The 18,733-nt window shown below is 37.6% G+C and overlaps 2 protein-coding genes across 2 annotated transcripts in view; one reads left to right on the plus strand and one right to left on the minus strand.

Annotated features, from left to right (window-relative positions):
- Positions 1-1,676: 1,676 nt before the first annotated feature.
- Positions 1,677-3,388, plus strand: LOC107707703 (junctional adhesion molecule A-like). The gene is made up of 7 exons (XM_016511795.1): positions 1,677-1,731; positions 1,836-2,180; positions 2,279-2,335; positions 2,446-2,572; positions 2,717-2,844; positions 2,933-3,175; positions 3,255-3,388. The coding sequence occupies exons 1-7, from the start codon at positions 1,677-1,679 to the stop codon at positions 3,386-3,388; spliced, it is 1,089 nt and encodes a 362-aa protein (XP_016367281.1).
- Positions 3,389-15,973: 12,585 nt separating this feature from the next.
- LOC107707704 (tetraspanin-1-like) overlaps positions 15,974-18,733 on the minus strand; it is a 6,830-nt gene continuing 4,070 nt past the window's right edge. Inside the window, exons 2-5 of the mRNA XM_016511796.1 lie at positions 17,440-17,547; positions 17,197-17,328; positions 16,829-16,921; positions 15,974-16,024 (exon numbers count right to left, since the gene is read on the minus strand). Coding sequence (XP_016367282.1) covers positions 15,974-16,024; positions 16,829-16,921; positions 17,197-17,328; positions 17,440-17,547 — 384 coding nt within the window. The remainder of the gene's footprint in view (positions 16,025-16,828; positions 16,922-17,196; positions 17,329-17,439; positions 17,548-18,733) is intronic.

Here is an 18,733-nt window from a genome sequence, read left to right on the forward strand (position 1 = left end):
GCTGCATTAACGGCGCATATTCTCTGAGACAACAAGCGACAAAATTACTTCAATATAGGCTGATGATGGTATATAACTGTCTTAAATTATGCCCTTAATATTTATCTTGTGGCCCATATAGTGAAAAACATGCGAAGAAATGTATTTTGCATTAAACAGGTTGTTTTTGAAAATCTGTGCACGAAATAAAGCTGCTCTTAATTTTCATTTATGACTGCAGTGTTAATAATTTTAATAATAGACCTATAATTCAATTGTATAAATTAATGGACCTGTTTAAAAAAAACTTTAAAAAAAACATTTTCAATGAGGAGTAGCCTAAGCTAATAGCCTAAATTTTAATTATCCTCACAGCGCGCCATACGGTAATGCACTATGAAATTATTGTGGCGCAATAATTTCATGTCATTTAATAATAAAAGTAACCTAATAATAATAATAGGCCTAATAATAAGAAAAATGTAACAGGCCTGCGTGCCCGTCTGCTATGCCACTGTGTGGAAATAGTTGTATGAATTGTCGGCACTTTATCTATTGTAAAAAATGGTTAGAATTTACCATGTTTTCCTGCCAGTTGGCATTGAGAGTGACTGACACCTGATGGTCAGAAAAAAATGACTAAATAGATGTGTAAAAAAAATATAAAAAAAAAATTTAAAAATTTAAAAAATCCCTACTTTCTCTCTTTTCTATGTGCGTTCATAAATTGTATTAATTTGTAAGTGTCATATTTGGCAGTTGGCATATCACTAATAACAGTGGCATATGAGAAGTTTATACCACAGAAAAAAAAATCTAAAGGTGGCTGAATTTGTATTCTGAAGCTTATAGGCGTTCATTATTTTCACTCAATTTAAATAGTTTTTTAGCACCCCCTCTGAACTGTTAATTAAAATAACCAAATTTTATTAGTAATGCGTTACTCCCAACACTGCTCACACATACATACATTCTTCTCTTATGAGTAGAAATGTATGCATGTGTAAGGAGAATGTAAGTGTGTGAAAGCAAAAATATATGTATGTGAAAGGAGAATGTAAGTGTGTGAGAGTGCCAGAATGAATTATGGCTTGTACGGCCCCTCATATATACAGTATGTATATCCTCCGGCAGCTCAGTGAGTAAATACAGCTGCAGTTAAAATTCTCTTTGTCTTTAAAACTGTCTTTGTTTTAGCAGAATTTTTATAGGACAATATAATTATCACTGTCAGTCTAGATGCTGATGTTTGTTGAGGTTTAGTCAGACTCAGTGTGACTGGTTTAGAAACACTCTGTGGTTAAGCTATGTTAAGCATGCATGACCTATCTCACCTTCCTCTTCCTGTCCAGTGCAAATCAATAGACAAATGCAGGCATTTTATTCTCTCTCAGTCTTTATTTTACTACCTCTCTCAATATTGTAAAATAAAGACAGAGAGAATAAAATGCCTGCATTTGTCTACTGATTTGCACTGGACAGGAAGAGGAAGGTGAGATAGCTCATGCATGCTTAACATGACTAAGCCTCACCAAACAGCAGCACCTAGACTGACAGTGATAATTATATTGTCCTATAAAAATTACAAATAAAGACAACTTCACAATGATCTTCAAAGAAAAAACAAAACAAAAACATGAATAAAACTGAAATATGCCACTGTTGTTTTAGTTTTTTTTTTGTTGTAGGTGTTGCTGATGTCAGTCAGAATGGCTCCTCCTCTTGCTCTGATCTTTCTGATCTTGATTCACGGTGAGTCGCTGCAACACTTCAGAAACTGAAGATTTTGCATGCATTTCCCCACCAACTTTCATGATGCACAAGCTGCTAATATTTATATGAATTCTATGTTTCAGGGGTTTCTAGTGCTAATTGGGGTGTGAATTACAGACATTCACACATCTGTGCACTAAAGGACTCATCAGTGATAATGAGCTGCACTTATACATACCCTACTGGATATCAGATCATGAAAGTGTTCTGGACCAAAAACCCTGTACAGGGTGAAAAGCTTAGAGATCTGTCTAAGAACCCTGAATACAGTCAGAGGCTTCAGTATCTGGGAGATAAACAGAAGAACTGCACCATCAGACTGAGTCATGTGACACAGAAGGATGAACACATGTACTATTTCAGATTCACTACTAATGTAACAGATGGAAAATGGACCGGTAATCCAGGAGTGAGTCTTACTGTAACAGGTTACTTTGATGAGGTTTCACTCTTCTTCTGTGCATTATGTTGAATAATAATCAGTGTATGACAGCAGCACTAGATATAATGTGTGTGTTGTGTTCAGATCTTCAGGTGGAGGCTCCTGAGAGAGTGACAGAGGGTCATAATGTCAGTCTGACATGTAAAAGCAGCTGCACTCTGACTCAGATCACAATACTGACCAAAACCTCAAAGGTCTCGTCAATACACCTTTTTTCTTCCTCTTTTTTATTTTATTTTTATTTTTATTAGACCCACCTAAGAGTGTCTCAGTGTCCATCAGTCCATCTGGTGAAATAGTGGAGGGAGATTCAGTGACTCTGAGCTGCAGCAGTGATTCAAACCCACCTGCAGAAATCAGCTGGTTTAAAGGAGAAACGTTTGTAGGACCTGGAAGAATCTACAGCATCTCAAAAATCAGCTCTGATCACAGTGGAGAATACAAGTGCAGATCCATCAATAAACATGGAGCGAAAGACTCTGATGCTGTGACTGCAGAAATCAGCTGGTTTAAAGGAGGAAGGTTTGTAGGATCTGGAAGAATCTACAGCATCTCAAAGATCAGCTCTGATCACAGTGGAGAATACAAGTGCAAGTCCAGAAATAAACATGGAGAGACGTACTCTGACACTATGACTTTAAATGTCATGTGTGAGTTAATGATGGTTCAGTAACTGTGACATTAAATTTTTTTTTTTTTTAAATATGACCGCTATATGAATGTTTCGTCCTGTTTTAGATCCTCCCAGGAACGTCTCAGTGTCAATAAATGGATCTGGTGAAGTAGAAGGAAATTCAGTGACTCTGATCTGCAGCAGTGATTCAAACCCACCTGCAGAAATCAGCTGGTTTAAGGAGAATCAAAGTTCAGCTGTTGGATCTGGACAGAGTTTCAGTGCACTACAGAGTGGACACTTCTACTGTGAGGCTCACAATCAACACGGATCTCAGAGATCAGATGCTGTTACTGTCACTGTTAAAGGTAGAGCAGCTTATTTACTCTTTCTAAAGTGAAGCAAGTGAATCTGTTCTGGTGTTTTACACTCTTGTCTCTGTTGTAGGACGTCTGGTGATATTACACATATCTATGGTTTGTGGAGCTTGTGGAGCTTGTGGAGCTGCAATTTTCATCATCACGATGCTGATTGTGTACGATATGTGTGTGTGGTACTATGCAATGTCTGTAAATGAGTGAGAAGGTTGTGAATTCAGTGAGACTTCATGATGGTCTCTTTCCACACTAATAGCTACTCACTCAGGTATTGAATAAGGAAGTCTGAAGCTCAGATCATTGCTGGGGTAAACAATCTGGTTACTAAACACAACCTTGGTTCCAAAAGATAATTGGAACGAGCACTGTGTTTACCACGCTATGCGGAATCTCAGTTTTCTATGAATATTGAAGCCTGATTTATTAATGTTCATATAGCTGCACGAATGGCATTTCAGCCCACCAAAACAGGGGGGCTGAATCTGGACAGTCAGTGCACTACAGAGTGGACACTTCTACTGTGAGGCTCACAATCAACACGGATCTCAGAGATCAGATGCTGTTACTGTCACTGTTAAAGGTAGAGCAGCTCATTTACTCTTGCTAAAGTGAAGGAAATGAATCTGTTCACATGTTTTATTCTTTTGTTTCTGTTGTAGGACGTCTGCTGATATTGTACATATCCAGTGGAGTGATTTGTGGAGCTGCAGTTATCATTGCGATGTTGCTGATTTGGTAAGACGTGTAGTATTTGATTGCAGGCACTTAACCTCATGTATAGCCTTCAGTAAAAGAAAAGTGTAGTTGTTAGTTTAGCTTTCTACAAATATTGAACTTGTTGAAAGATTTTTCATTTTAGAAATAAAATGTGAATAATGCTCCACAAGGTTGACAAAAATAAATATGATCCCATCATAGAAATGCATTTGAGTCCAATATTGTTCTAATACAACATAGTGATTCTATACTCTTTTATTTAACACATTTGTTGCTTTTAAGGAGAAGCAGGGTGAAAAGGAGAAAAGACAAACTCGAAACTCAGGTGAGAAAAATGACTTTAATTGTCAATAGTCTCATTAGTAAATTAACTGCACTGCTAAAAAAATTAATGAATGAATGAATGAATTAATTAATTAATTAATTAATTAATGAATAAGGCCATGCTTAAAGGGATAGTTCACCCAAAAAATGAAAATTCTGTCATTAATTACTCACCCTCATGTTGTTCCAAACCTGTAGGACCTTTGTTCATCTTCGGAACACAAATTACGATGTTGTTTTAATGCATGCCACAGCAGACTGGATGAGGAGGAGAAGAATTGTTGAATAAAGTTGTTATGTTTGTTTTCTTTGCACACAAAAATTATTCTCGTAGCTTCATAAAGTTACAGTTGAACTGATGTCACATGGATTATTTTACCAATGTCCATGCTACGTTTCTGGACTTTGATCATGGTAGGACCCTTGCCAGGGGCAGATTGGGACAAAATTTCAGCCTGGGAAATCTTACACTCATCCAGGCCATCCCATACACCTACAACAAAATTTGAAACCACTGCACCGAATCTACAGAGGCCAGTCTTGTGATTTTGGTCCAAACCATTTAGAAGTTGCCAGTCAACAATTTGATCTCACAGTGGTCTCATCATGAGTTGCCATGATACTTGTGATGAGGTCACAATGTGAGGTCACAGTGAACTAAAAGTGTAACCTCTCAGAGCCCTCAATGTGTGCTCAAACTAATGTGAGGTCAAAGTGCACTCACTGCACAGAGACTAGGGCCACATCCACATGAAGCCAGAGCTTTCTCTATCCAATCTTTTTTCCCCTTGTTCTTCCATAAGTATCTGCATATACATGAAATCACTGAAACCGACTCAAAACAATGTAGTATACATGCCAGACCAGTATGTGGTGCTGTAATTCTGCCACAGAGATACACTAAAAACAGAGAAGAAGGCTTGGAGCATGTGCATAAACCTTGTGTGCTGTATACAAACTAGGGGTGTAATGGTACACGTATTCGTACCAAACATTCTCGGTACAGGTCCTTCGGTTCGGTACGCATGTGTATCGAGCAAATACAGCATTTTTTTCAAGGAAATTTAAATAATAAATGTTTTGATGTTTTGATCATGTGGCATGACAGATCGCTGTATAACGCCTCGGAGAGACGCATCTGGGTCTCTTCAGAAACATGCTGCGGTGTGGCTGGGATAAACACAAGCATTGATTAGATTGGCCGCATCCAAGCCGTAATGCCCCACAGACTTGTGCAGTGTAAATGGGGTCCGTTCAAACAGCAGAGTAGAGTGCGAGTGAAGGCGATCATTCCTTCCTCTTTACTACTAGTTTTAACACGAAATATACATGAATGAACATCTCATGCTTGATGACAAACTAGGGGTGTAATGGTACACGTATTCGTACCAAACATTCTCGGTACAGGTCCTTCGGTTCGGTACGCATGTGTATCGAGCAAATACAGCATTTTTTTCAAGGAAATTTAAATAATAAATGTTTTGACAGTCTTTGATGTGGCATGACAGATCGCTGTATAACGCCTCGGAGAGACGCATCTGGGTCTCTTCAGAAACATGCTGCGGTGTGGCTGGTATAAACACAAGCATTGATTAGATTGGCCGCATCCAAGCCGTAATGCCCCACAGACTTGTGCAGTGTAAATGGGGTCCGTTCAAACAGCAGAGTAGAGTGCGAGTGAAGGCGATCATTCCTTCCTCTTTACTACTAGTTTTAACACGAAATATACATGAATGAACATCTCATGCTTGATGTAATCGCTCAATCAGTGTTCAACCGTGGAAAGACGTCAATAAAACAGCTTCTAAACAAAATGTCACATATTATTTAATTTACCTCAGATAAATCATCAGCGTCCACAGCTCGTTAGTTCGCTAGAGAAAATAAGTCTAGAGAACAGCATTTCGCGAAATATTAGACTATATACTCATTATAATTGACTTTTCCTGTTAGTGATGTCAATTATTTAAATTTAAATTAATCTATTAGTAAACAGCTTATGACAGCCACTGTGTAATTAAATATATTTCAACAATAGAAATGTTATAAAAAATTAAAATACTGTATTATGTGCAATTTACATGTTTGCAATGTTGAGTGTTGATTATTATTATATTGAAAAAATAAATAGTAATTAAATTCAAGTTTGGGCACTTTTTTTAATTGTAACCTAGTAATGTAAAAGGGCTCCCTGTAGTTTAAAGGGGTCATATGATGCGATTTCAAGTTTCCCTTTCTCTTTGGAGTGTTACAAGCTCTTGATGCATAAAGAAGATCTGTAAAGTTGCAAAGACTAAAGTCTCAAATCCAAAGAGATATTCTTTATAAAAGTTAAGAGTTAACCATGCCTACCTAAAACGGCTCGTTCTAACACGCCCCCACATGTCTACGTCACGATGTGGGAAGATTTGCATAACGCTGCCCAAATGTTCACGCAAAGAAAGAAGGTGTAACTTTTATTCTCGCTGTACTATTGTTGCTGCCGCCGCTGCCATGTTATGGAGATGCTGTGTGTTTCATTGTAATAGCAAAACTACTTTGTTTGGCCTTCCAAAAGAGGACACAACTAGAAATCAGTGGTTAAGTTGTATTTACAACACTGTTCCAGAACAGTTAAACCCAAATATTCAGATGTTTGCAGCGCATTTTATGGAGGACTGTTTCTTGATCCTTAGTTGCTCAATATGGTGTTATCAAGATTGCTCTTTTTCAGAAGGGGTTTAACAACTGCAGTTTTCAGGGAGTTTTGGAAAAGTTGTCAGTCTCTCAACAGTAGCAAAAAGAGTGCGAGTGTTGTTTAAGTTAGTATTTATAAGGTTTGAGAAGAAGGTCTGTCTAGCTGTGGCTTGTTCCACTTTGAAAGCACAAAGGCTGTCTTTATATACAGGTGCATCTCAATAAATTAGAATGTCGTGGAAAAGTTCATTTATTTCAGTAATTCAACTCAAATTGTGAAACTCGTGTATTAAATAAATTCAATGCACACAGACTGAAGTAGTTTAAGTCTTTGGTTCTTTTAATTGTGATGATTTTGGCTCACATTTAACAAAAACCCACCAACTCACTATCTCAACAAATTAGAATACTCCATAAGACCAATAAAAAAAAACATTTTTAATGAATTGTTGGCCTTCTGGAAAGTATGTTAATTTACTGTACATGTACTCAATACTTGGTAGGGGCTCCATTTGCTTTAATTACTGCCTCAATTCAGCGTGGCATGGAGGTGATCAGTTTGTGGCACTACTGAGGTGGTATGGAAGCCCAGGTTTCTTTGACAGTGGCCTTCAGCTCATCTGCATTTTTTGGTCTCTTAGATGCACCTGTATGCTATAGTGAATTTCAAGTTTCTTCTTCCGCCACATCCACTCAGCTTTTCTGCATTGTCTTTTCATACTCAGTACTGCTGTTGATTTTCTCCAGGGTGCTTTTTGTCTGCCAGTCTTCTTGCTGACTTTCACAAGAGCAATATCATCAATAACATTCTTAACTGTTGAGCTAAAGGAATCAAGGAGAAGATCCACAGAGTCTGCAGAAATGCTTGGTTTTAAAGATCTAGCCTTCATAAATAGCACACTAGTGTTCTCGTTAATGCATCTCTTTCTGACAGGGACAGATCTAGATTCAGTGGTAGCAGAGATCAGTATGTCAAAGAAAATACAGAAGTGATCAGATAGTGCTACAGCCTTAATAACAATGGATGAAATGTTTAGACCTCTACTGATGATTTAGTCTAGAGTATGTCCACGATTGTGTGTGGGTTCATGCACATGCTGGATCAGGTCAAAAGTGTTTAAAACAGCTATAATTTCTTTTGTAGTTTTGATTTCTGCATTATCTACGTGAATATTAAAATCCCCTTCAATAGCAAAACAGTCAAACTCTGAGGAAATCATTGATAACAGTTCTGTGATCCCTTCAACAAAGGCTGGAGAGTATTTTGGAGGCCTGTGAATAATGATAAACAGAATACGTGGAGCACCTTTCAGCACAATCCCTAGACATTCAAAAGACAAGTACTGACCAAATGACACTTGCTTGCATTGATAGACATCTTTAAATAGAGCAGCTACACCTCCACCTCTCCTAACAGTCCTGCAAACACTTATTAAAGTAAAGTTTAAGGAGGGGCTGTTTCTTCTAGCCATGTTTCATTAAGAAACATAAATCCAGGTTGTTTGTGGTTAAGTCATTGATCAGAAATTATTTATTTTTTAGTGAGTGAATGTTTAAAAATGCTAACTTGATGGCATTACTTTGTCTTTACATCAATCTTAGTTTGATGCATAACAGGCCGCAAATTAAATGGGTCAGCCATACTGCTTGAGAAGGCCATAGATGTTCTATCACAAATAAAACAGAAACAGAGAAAGCTACAGGCACACTGTATTTATGCCATGGTGTTAATTAACTTGAGTGCGCTCCACCTGTGTTAATTAGGCTAAGTATCTGACGCGCTCCTCCCGAACCTTGTTAATATAACATCATTTGTTTCAAGAACCGCAATCCTTTGTAGAAGTTTGTGGCAGTTCATGCAGCAAGTAGATTGCACAAGAGGCATTTTCTTTCTCGTCTGTTTGAATGTAGGCAGCTGTGTTTTCCCGTCTCCAGAATGTAAGCTGCTGGCAGTGGGAGGCAAAGAGTAATCTGCTGAAGGTAGAATCTTAGAAAAATACATAAACAGAGAGCAAAGCGTGGAGCAGTAAGCAAGAGCGCCCAAACGGTAGCGAAGCCGGAAGCGGATGTAATTAGTTACATTACTAGTTACATTACTTTTTTCCTGTATATCCATTCAATGTACATGAAATAGTAAGTTCTGTGTGTTGCCTAGCCACAACGGTAAATATTTGTTATTAAAGCATCGACATTACCAAACCACTGTTATTTTTAATTAAAATTGGCTGGCAGCCATATCACCCTGTAGCCCAAGACTGGTTACCCACTGAAGCTAAGCAGGGCTGAGCCTGGTCAGTACCTGGATGGGAGACCTCCTGGGAAAACTAGGTTGCTGCTGGAAGAGGTGTTAGTGGGGCCAGCAGGGGGTGATCACCCTGCAGTCTGTGTGGGTCCTAACACCCCAGTATAGTGACGGGGACACTATACTGTAAAAAGCACTGTCCTTCGGATGAGACATTAAACCGAGGTCCTGACTCTCTGTGGTCATTAAAAATCCCAGGATGTCTTTCAAAAAGCCTAGAGGTGTTACCTCTGCATCCTGGCCAAATTTGCTCATTGGCCTCTGACCATCATGGCCTCCTAACCATCCCCATATCTAACGATTGGCTTCATCACTCTGTCTGCTCTCCACCAATAAGCTGGTGTGTGGTGGGCGTTCTGGTGCACTATAATGAGAGGACTCGTGAGCGCCCAAAATTTCACCACTGCACAGGAGCTCAGACTTTTTGAGTGGTGAGTAGATTCTAACACCTCTGCTTGGCCATTGCGTTCTAAAAATAAACATGGCTACACTGCAAACACCTGTTATAAAATGAAACTCTGCCTATGCTTGCGCCTGTTAATTAGTTGTTCTTGTGCAATAGATGAATAGCAATTTATTTGTTTTTAGATATTTTATGTTTAGATATTTCTATCTTGCCTTTGACAGAGATAAACTCAAAATAATGATTTTATTTCCAGCTACAGAATGCGTACTATTCTCTCTCCATGCTGAGTTTGTTTTCAATGGTAGTATCCAGTTCGCAGGCGCTTACCAGTCAAAGTAGGTCTCAGGTAGAGGACGCCACATTTACTACACCCTTTTTACAATCTAGATGATAAAACACTGTATTCTGTCAGCAATGATGTACCACAGCGGTAACGTATAGAGACCTTGGCTTGTAACTATACTCTAATTACTATTTTGGAAATTGTCGCACGTTAAATTATCTGTTACTAAAAAAAAATTATCAAAATTACAGTAACACGTTACTAAGTAATGCGTTACTGCCCAACACTGGCTGCCACAGACCCAATAGCAGAAGAAGAATGCCAATAGATACAGTAGGTGCCTATAAGCACCTTTGAGTTGATTGGGTTGCAGGTACTGCCTCAAAACACAAAACTAGAGACAAATCTGTCAAGACGGATAAGGGGTCTCGCTTTTGTCTCGCTTTTGGCTCCCCAGTGCACCTGCTGTCACTTTCATTTGCACCAAAGCAGGTGAAACTGAGTCACAATCACTTCTGTTTTCTAAGGCTGCCCACACACTAGACGATTTTAAGGTCAATTTTAAGCCCGACCTGCACCCCCGAATGATCGGGGGGTGTGGCCCAATTCTAGGCTTGTCGCAAACTATTTTTTTTTTGTCCAAAAAATCCTATATTGGGTGGTGTCATTATGATTATTTAACTGCTCAATCGAGACGGAGCATCCCCGAAATCAAATCGTAGATATCAAGCATGTTGCGTGCTTCTATAGCTGAAACTTGGCAGCCACAAAAATGCCAAGAAAGCAGAGTACATCACCCATATTCATTTTTATACTTTGTTTTTCACTGTGAAACAGAACGCGTGCCAGGAGAGCCAGCTGACAACGTCTACTATTCTCAATTAGTTTTTCTTCTCTAGTCACATTTGATCTTGCGAGTCTCCGTGAGATCTCGTGTCACTGGTCAAATTGTCTAGTGTGCGCGTTCAGAGGATTACTTAGCCTTACTAAGGCTAAAAATCGGTTGAAACTGTCTTCATGTCTGTAGTCTGCCATGGCTTTAAAATCGGTTAAGATTTGAAAATTGTCTAGTGTGTGGCCAGCCTAACTGGACAGATTGACTTCTCTGAAGTTTCATTGACTTGGTGTTATACTGTGATGATTAAGTGTTCCCTTCATTTTTGAGCAGTGTAGTAACTAAAACACTGAAAGTCTGAATGCAGTTGTGAGTTGTTAATTAGCAATGGTTACTTATTTAATCTCTACTTATTTGTCTGTTTCTTCAATGTCAAAGATGAATCATTCCAGACCTGATGATGACAGATACAAAGTATCTGATGTTGATACGACTGAACGTTTGTATGAGAATGTAATGGTAAGTTATCATTATAGTTAGTCCATTGGTGTGGACACAAATATGGTTATTGTTATAGATATCATTATAGTTATCAGCTATTTGTCCATTTTTGGTTGAGTTTTCTCTCTATTCTCTCTATTTTTTTCTTCTGTAATGACAAAGATGAATTATTCCAGACCTCATGATGACAGACTTAATGACTATGATGTTGAGTCGACTGAACCTGTGTATGAGAATATAATGGTAAGGGTATTCACTCTTGATATCAAATGTCTACTGACTAAGTATATGGTGCACAGAATATAAATCACGGTTTAAGATCAAGTAATTCAAGTCCTTTTTACTGACCAGAAATTTGAAGTGTATTATTTAGTCATGAAAGTAATTCACAGATTCACTTTCTTTCTTTTAGCGTGACAGGCCGTAGTGTTTGGGACACGTGGCAAAACATTTCGCAGCCTTTTTCTGTCTCTGTGGGTGGAGCCTGAATGATTGACAGTGTCTTGATTTACAGAAATTAATTTAGAAATTGGTTTTAACCCAGAGTGACTTACAAATGATAAGCCTTAAGTGCTCTAATTGTATTTGACTGTACTAAAGCATAAAAATATTATATGAATTAGTATGAAAACAATCTTGAATTACAACACACAAAAACTACATCTAAAAACGAATATAATCATGTAAGATCTCATTGGATGTTAAGTATAACATATTCTGCCTTGTCAGTGTTTTTAAAGATATTGTATATTGCATTTTTATTAAAGTGTATTGTCATACCGCAGGTTGTGTTTTTAGTATTTTCTTTGTATTTACACGCGTTTGACCGGCAGATGTCCTCAGCGGGCGGTGTTCAGAACAGTGAATCATTTTACAAAGCAAATGATTCAGTTGATTTGAAGATTCGGAAAACTACCTTTCCATGTCACTAGTGTTATTATAATGAATCAATGATACAACCCAGCGTTCAGCGCCCTCTACAGAAGAATCTTCAGCTACATTACTCTCAGTTCACACAAATGTTTTGTCATGTATTACATCCTTGCTGCACGTGAGATTCAAAACTTTGTACTTCAGGGATTACGCGTGTCAGCCAGTCAACTAAATGTCATTTGATATGAATGGATCGCTTTCTTAAGGTAACACATTCACTATTCAACAATATCAGCAAAATCTGCCTTCATAACTACACATGTCAGAGCAACAAGTCTGTGACGTCAGCACTCGGCTGTCCATTTCTCATGAGGGTTACATGATCATACAGTCAATACTAGAGAGATGCTGCTGTGAGTTTGGACATGTCTTGTTTTCTCACCTCTCCTGCTACATAGTCATGTGACACAGAAGGACGAACACCTTCTGTTTCAGATTCATCACTGATAAACCTGATGACAATTGGATTGGAGTTCCAGGAGTGACTCTTACTATCACAGGTGACTTTCATGAGGTTGAGCTCTTCTTCTGTGCATGACTGTCAATGACTGACCAAGGCTCAGCCGGAGGATCAACTGAACACGGTGGAATCCGAGGACTGATGGAGACTGGAAAATCTGAGGCTCATCCACATTGCAAAGTGGAGACATAGAAGAGAAGCTGGAGCCAAAAGACAGGGTGGTTTGGGAAGAGGAGGTGGGAGAGGGAGGCTAGGCATGAGCATCAACGACTACACAGACTTGGTACTGGGCAGAACTAGCAGAGACACAAAATCTAAAATCGGAGACAAATCGGTGCTCGTTCAGCCGAGTGACAATCATGCAGTGTGAATTATCAAAGATGCGAACTGAGAGAATCGCAGACGCTCGTGAAATATTTGACATGCTAAATATCTGGACCTGTCTGCAATTCAAAATCCTGCAGTGTGAAATGAGTTCTGACTGAAAAATACATTGGCGATGACCTACAGCCAATGAGAGAGCAAGATACAGGGCAGTGGGAAGTTCTGGGAGGAATTATATGAAACGTAGTTTGTGGACCAGACAGAGTTGTCTGCGTTTCTTCCTATTATAAAGTCATGCTGTGTGTAACCTCCTGTCACCGATCCATCGTGCAATCTGAACACAGCAGCAACTGAATACTACCCCAGATAGTTGTGCAGTGTGAAAATAACAGTGATCCGACGACTTTGAAAATCATGCAGTGTGAACTCGCCATAAAACTGTGGTGCTGCGTGAAACATTTTTGTGGCAAGGAACACTCACTCTCCCATTTGTTCATTACACTTTCTTCAGCTGTTGTGGAGGGGGTAGGGCTCCACAACATCCCCTTGTACTCCACCAGTAATCCGGCGATCTGTGGCTCTGGTGTTGGCTCTGACTCTTGTATCTTGATAGGCTCGTGCTCATGGTCTACAGTGGATTCATGACAACTGTCATTAAGTGTCATTCACTCACATTTTTAATGCAAATATGACATTATTTGACCTAACCCTACCCCTACCCTTACCCCTAATAGCCCATAACAAAGACATCTCAAACAATGTCATCTTTGCATAAAAAATTACATAACTAAACGAATGACACTTAATGACAGTTGTCATAAACTTGCATAAAAAACCTTCATATTCATGACATGTGTCATGTCATGATTATGTAGGTGTCATGTCAGTCTTATGTAGGTGTCATGTCATGATTATGAAGGTGTCATGTCAGTCTTATGTAGGTGGCATGTCATGATTATGAAGGTGTCATGTCAGTCTTATGCACACCCCTTCAAGTAAAGTGTAACCGATATGTGTATATAGGAATTAGTTAAGTGCTTGCGGAGGTGTGCCTTCAGTATGATGTGTGGATTAAATGATGAGAGGTTTATTTTATTCAAGGACTGAGAAAAATTGATAAAGAAATGAATTAATTCAAGTATATAGCCACAATTGTGTTTTCTTTATTTAGATGTGCTTTGGTCTTTCAGCTTTAAACCTCATTGTTGATGTTTTAAATGCTGAAAATAAAGCTGTTATTTTGCAACAGTTTAAGGCCTTGTCATTTAATACCTCAGATTTAATAATACATTAATACACATACATTTAGAGATTTGAAAAGCACACAATGGACTGTACTAAAAAATGGATAACCAGTACCTTACACTAGTTAACGGTGTATGAAAACAGCATTTGTGCACCACCTGCTGGTGTCCTTGTTCCAACACAGCATCATTTTCTTTCATATTAAAATGAATGTGGATAAATTTTAAATGCCAAGCTCCAAAAAGTGTCATAAAACACTCCATACGATTAGTGGAATATGTGAAGTCTTCGATAGCTTTGCTAAGAGATTACTGGCTTCAAATCTTGTGATAATATGGCACTGTTGCTCTCAAAATCATTCGTGATCGCGTTTTATAGAGGCTTTTCGGGCATGATACGGTCACGTGACACGCATTAATCGTTTAGCGCCATGACGTCAAACCAAGAGCCTGTCCAAAGGCGCCATTTTAAACCTGAACGTCACCTCCAAGGGGAAGATTATGTGACTATCGACTTAAATTTTTGATTTATTCATGTCACAGGTATGTCATATAGTGTCTAAAGATTTGGAACGTTACTCTGCAGTCGTGGATTACTGTCACAGTAATTTTTGTTTGTTTTGTTTCGGAAAAACCTATATGTACCTTCTGCATGAAATCTGTGTTTCACGGAGGAAAGAAACTACTGTGCTGGAATGGCAGCCCTGTTGAAAAAACCAGCATATGCTGGTTAGGTGTGTTTTGACGCTGGGATGCTGGTTTAAGCTGGTCCTTTGCTGGTTTAAGCTGGTCCTTTGCTGGTTTAAGCTGGTCCTTTGCTGGTTTAAGCTGGTCCTTTGCTGGTTTAAGCTGGTCCTTTGCTGGTTTAAGCTGGTCCTTTGCTGGTTTAAGCTGGTCCTTTGCTGGTTTAAGCTGGTCCTTTGCTGGTTTAAGCTGGTCCTTTGCTGGTTTAAGCTGGTCCTTTGCTGGTTTAAGCTGGTCCTTTGCTGGTTTAAGCTGGTCCTTTGCTGGTTTATGCTGGTCCTTTGCCAGCACATGACCAGCATAAACCAGCAAAGGACCAGCTTAAACCAGCATCCCAGCGTCAAAACATATCTAACCAGCATATGCTGTTTTTTTCAACAGGGAGAGGTGAGTAAATGACAAGACTTCATATCAAGTCATTCAGCTAGGCAAAGAAGGACCCCTAGTGACTGTTATGTGATACATTCATGGGACGTTTATGAATTTACATCGACATCAGTTGAATTTATGTGTCATAAGATAGTTGGTACAGAAGTTTAAAAACATCAGTTTATTTTATTTATACAGATACTTCAAATTATTACAGGATGTAGATTTTTTTTGGTAACACTTTACTTAAAGCCTTTATGTATAATGCATTATACAAGTAGTTTTCATGCATTAATTATGCATTGTATTGCACCTTATAGCCTAATGCATTGTACAATCTCATGAATAATTGTAACCACAGTTAATATAACACTTATGAATTCATTGTTATACTATGCATTTTAAATTTGGTTATAATTATTCATGACAAGATATAATGTACTACAACACATTAGGAATAATTGCAATGCATTATAGCTACCCTTAATAGCCCTTTAATGCATTATAGATAAAGGCTTTAAGTAAAGTGTTACCAAACATTGAACAGATTTTAGTACAAATGTCATTCATTCTGCAGCAGATACAGTACATAATTCCAGTTAAAGTATTTAATAGTTACATTTCACAGTAAACAGTGATGTAAACAGAACAGTCTGTAGTCAGTCATGGTCTCATTTTCCTACATTCGTGTAGAGGATCATAGAAACGACCATTGCTGCAATCTGTAAAGAAACAAATCAGGTGCAATATTGTATAAAATAGGCCATTTGCAGTAATAAGAGAGTGAGTAAATGACAAGACTTCATATTAAGTCATTCAGCTAGGCAGAGAAGGACCCCTAGTGGCTGTTATATGATACATTCAAGGGACGTTTATGAATTTACATCGACATCAATTGAATTTCTGTGTCATAAGATAGTTGGTACAGACGTTTAAAAACATCCGTTTATTTTATTTATACAAATACTTCAAATTATTACAGGATGTAGATTTTTTTTGGTAACACTTTACTTAAAGCCTTTATGTATAATGCATTATATTCGTGTAGAGGATCATAGAAACGACCATTGCTGCAATCTGTAAAGAATCAAATCAGGTGCAATATTGTATAAAATAGGCCATTTGCAGTAATACGAGAATGAATGAGTTACTTAACCATTTTTAATGTTTCTAGTTTTTAAGTCACTATCTCTATTGATATCACAAAAGTAACTTTTTTGTTTCGAAACTTCAATTCAATTGGTTTAACCACATTGGCCGTCTTTGTGGAAAATGTTGCTTGTGTAAGCAAACCTCAATATCTCATCTCAGTCTGTGGAACAAAAACTGGTGAACTTTTTTTAAATATGTGGTGGACCTTTCCTAAAAGAATTCACAGCATCAGTTCTATTGTATCGCATACTGAGATGTTGATCATCATGATGTTTGTCTAATGTCATTTGGTGCATATTAAAACATATTAATCAGCATAGAATATCTTGCATGTGTTGAATTCATCAAGTGGAAAGTAGAAATGAAGTAAATACCTCTAAAGCGGCGATTCCCAAAGCCACACCAGCCAGCAGAACTGCATTATCCTCGATCAGATTCACTAATGCATTGAAACAGCCCACGACAGACTACAACAACAGCAAAAACACACACTGATAAAATACACACATCAATACAATATCTGCTTGTGCTTAGACAGTTATGCACATGCATTTATTATTTGCAACCCAATGGGCCAAACCAATGTGCCAAAATAATCAAAATAGTAGCTTGCTGTCTTGCTAAATGACAAATTAGTGGTGTGCAGTGAGGCTATGGGACTGTCATACATTCGTTGATGTCATTAATCTCATGCATTTCAGCTTTGGTAGTAAGTTTCAGCACAAAGCGTTCTGTAACATACCGCTCTTTTTGCTTCATTTTCATTACATGGTCCTGAACTGCTTCTGCAACATGTGACAGGATATAATGATGCTGTAGATTCAAATGGAGAGCCCATGAAGTCAGAGTAGTTGTTATATCCGCAGCATTTCAGCTAAAAAACAAAACACACACATGCACAGGCTGTGGTTTACAAACAAGAGTTGGAATTATGAGGGATTCTATTATCAGAAAACAGCTAGACATGATGTCTGGTGCCGTATACCTCAGACATAGTGCTATCCCAGACTGAAGTGTAACTCTCATCCTCGCCATATTTATTCTTAATGCTTTCAGCAACTTTCTGTCCAATTCCATCCAGAGCTTTCTGAACCTGGAATGAGGATACAATTCACGTTCAGCCACTGATTTTACAGAACCAAATAGGATTCAACCACATAGGATTATGGAATCATAAACATAACATCCACATGCGCCTTATTATATGATTTATGTATTTGTATACAGACATAATAAATCATTGTGGTTCTTAATGTGATGTTCCTTGTATTGTGAATATGAACTCGGTCATGGAAAATGCATTAATTTGAATTCATTTAAAGCTCTAGCTGTTATTTTATTTTAAATCCCTTTTATATAAGATCATTATTCAAATTTTTTTTTTAGTTCACTACATAGGCTTTTTGAGTTGCTAAGAAAGTATTTTACATTTGTGTTATTTCTGCATGTGAGCTCCCACGGTTATGAAATGGTTCGAAATATGGGAATTTCTATAATGACATTTCTATTAGTTTGTCTAAATATGCTAGAATTGTTTCTTCGTGAGATTCTTTAAATCTTTGTGACAGTAATCTCCATAAAACGATCCTCAAAAATCCTTATCCAATAATAATAATATTGAAAAGCCATCCAATTGGAAATGCATTGATCAATCGGTGTGTGAAACCTGTTAGCAGTTTTGTAAAAATAAATAAATAAATACAATTGTTGTAAACAAAATAAAGATAATGTTTTACAAAAAAATGCTATTTCAGACTTCTACCTCAAAATTCCATGTTTAATTCAATGAGTTATTTGCTGTTTCTTTATAATTATTTGTGAAATTTGCTAGCAATTTTTGAGTGCAAATTGTAAATTCTGCACCAATTTTTTCAGAGTATATGTGCTTTTGTTCTGGTGCGGTGCATCAGCTCTCACCAAAGGCTCACATTTTTTACATATTAAAAGACTAATTACTTTCACCCCAAATACTAATTAGTTGTAATTTTACATTTTTTTTTTTATTTGCCACTATCCTAGGTTTTGCCCATTTGTCAATAAGAATTTTTTACTCATTTAAAACACAATCAAATTTAATATGCTCCCTTATTCTTTTATATATTTTAATATGTACACATCAGAATAAGCATGTTGTTTGAATTTTTACATAAATATTGTGTTACACTGAATGACAATGTAACATTATTTCAACCAAATTTTGACATTTTATTCTCCAAAAACTTATTTGAAACCTTAAAAGTAGACACTTTACTTACATTTTAATGTGCTTTCTATGGACA

This window comes from Sinocyclocheilus rhinocerous, unplaced genomic scaffold (genome assembly GCF_001515625.1).
Source record: "Sinocyclocheilus rhinocerous isolate Xijiao unplaced genomic scaffold, SAMN03320098_v1.1 scaffold655, whole genome shotgun sequence".
Classification (NCBI taxonomy): domain Eukaryota; kingdom Metazoa; phylum Chordata; class Actinopteri; order Cypriniformes; family Cyprinidae; genus Sinocyclocheilus; species Sinocyclocheilus rhinocerous.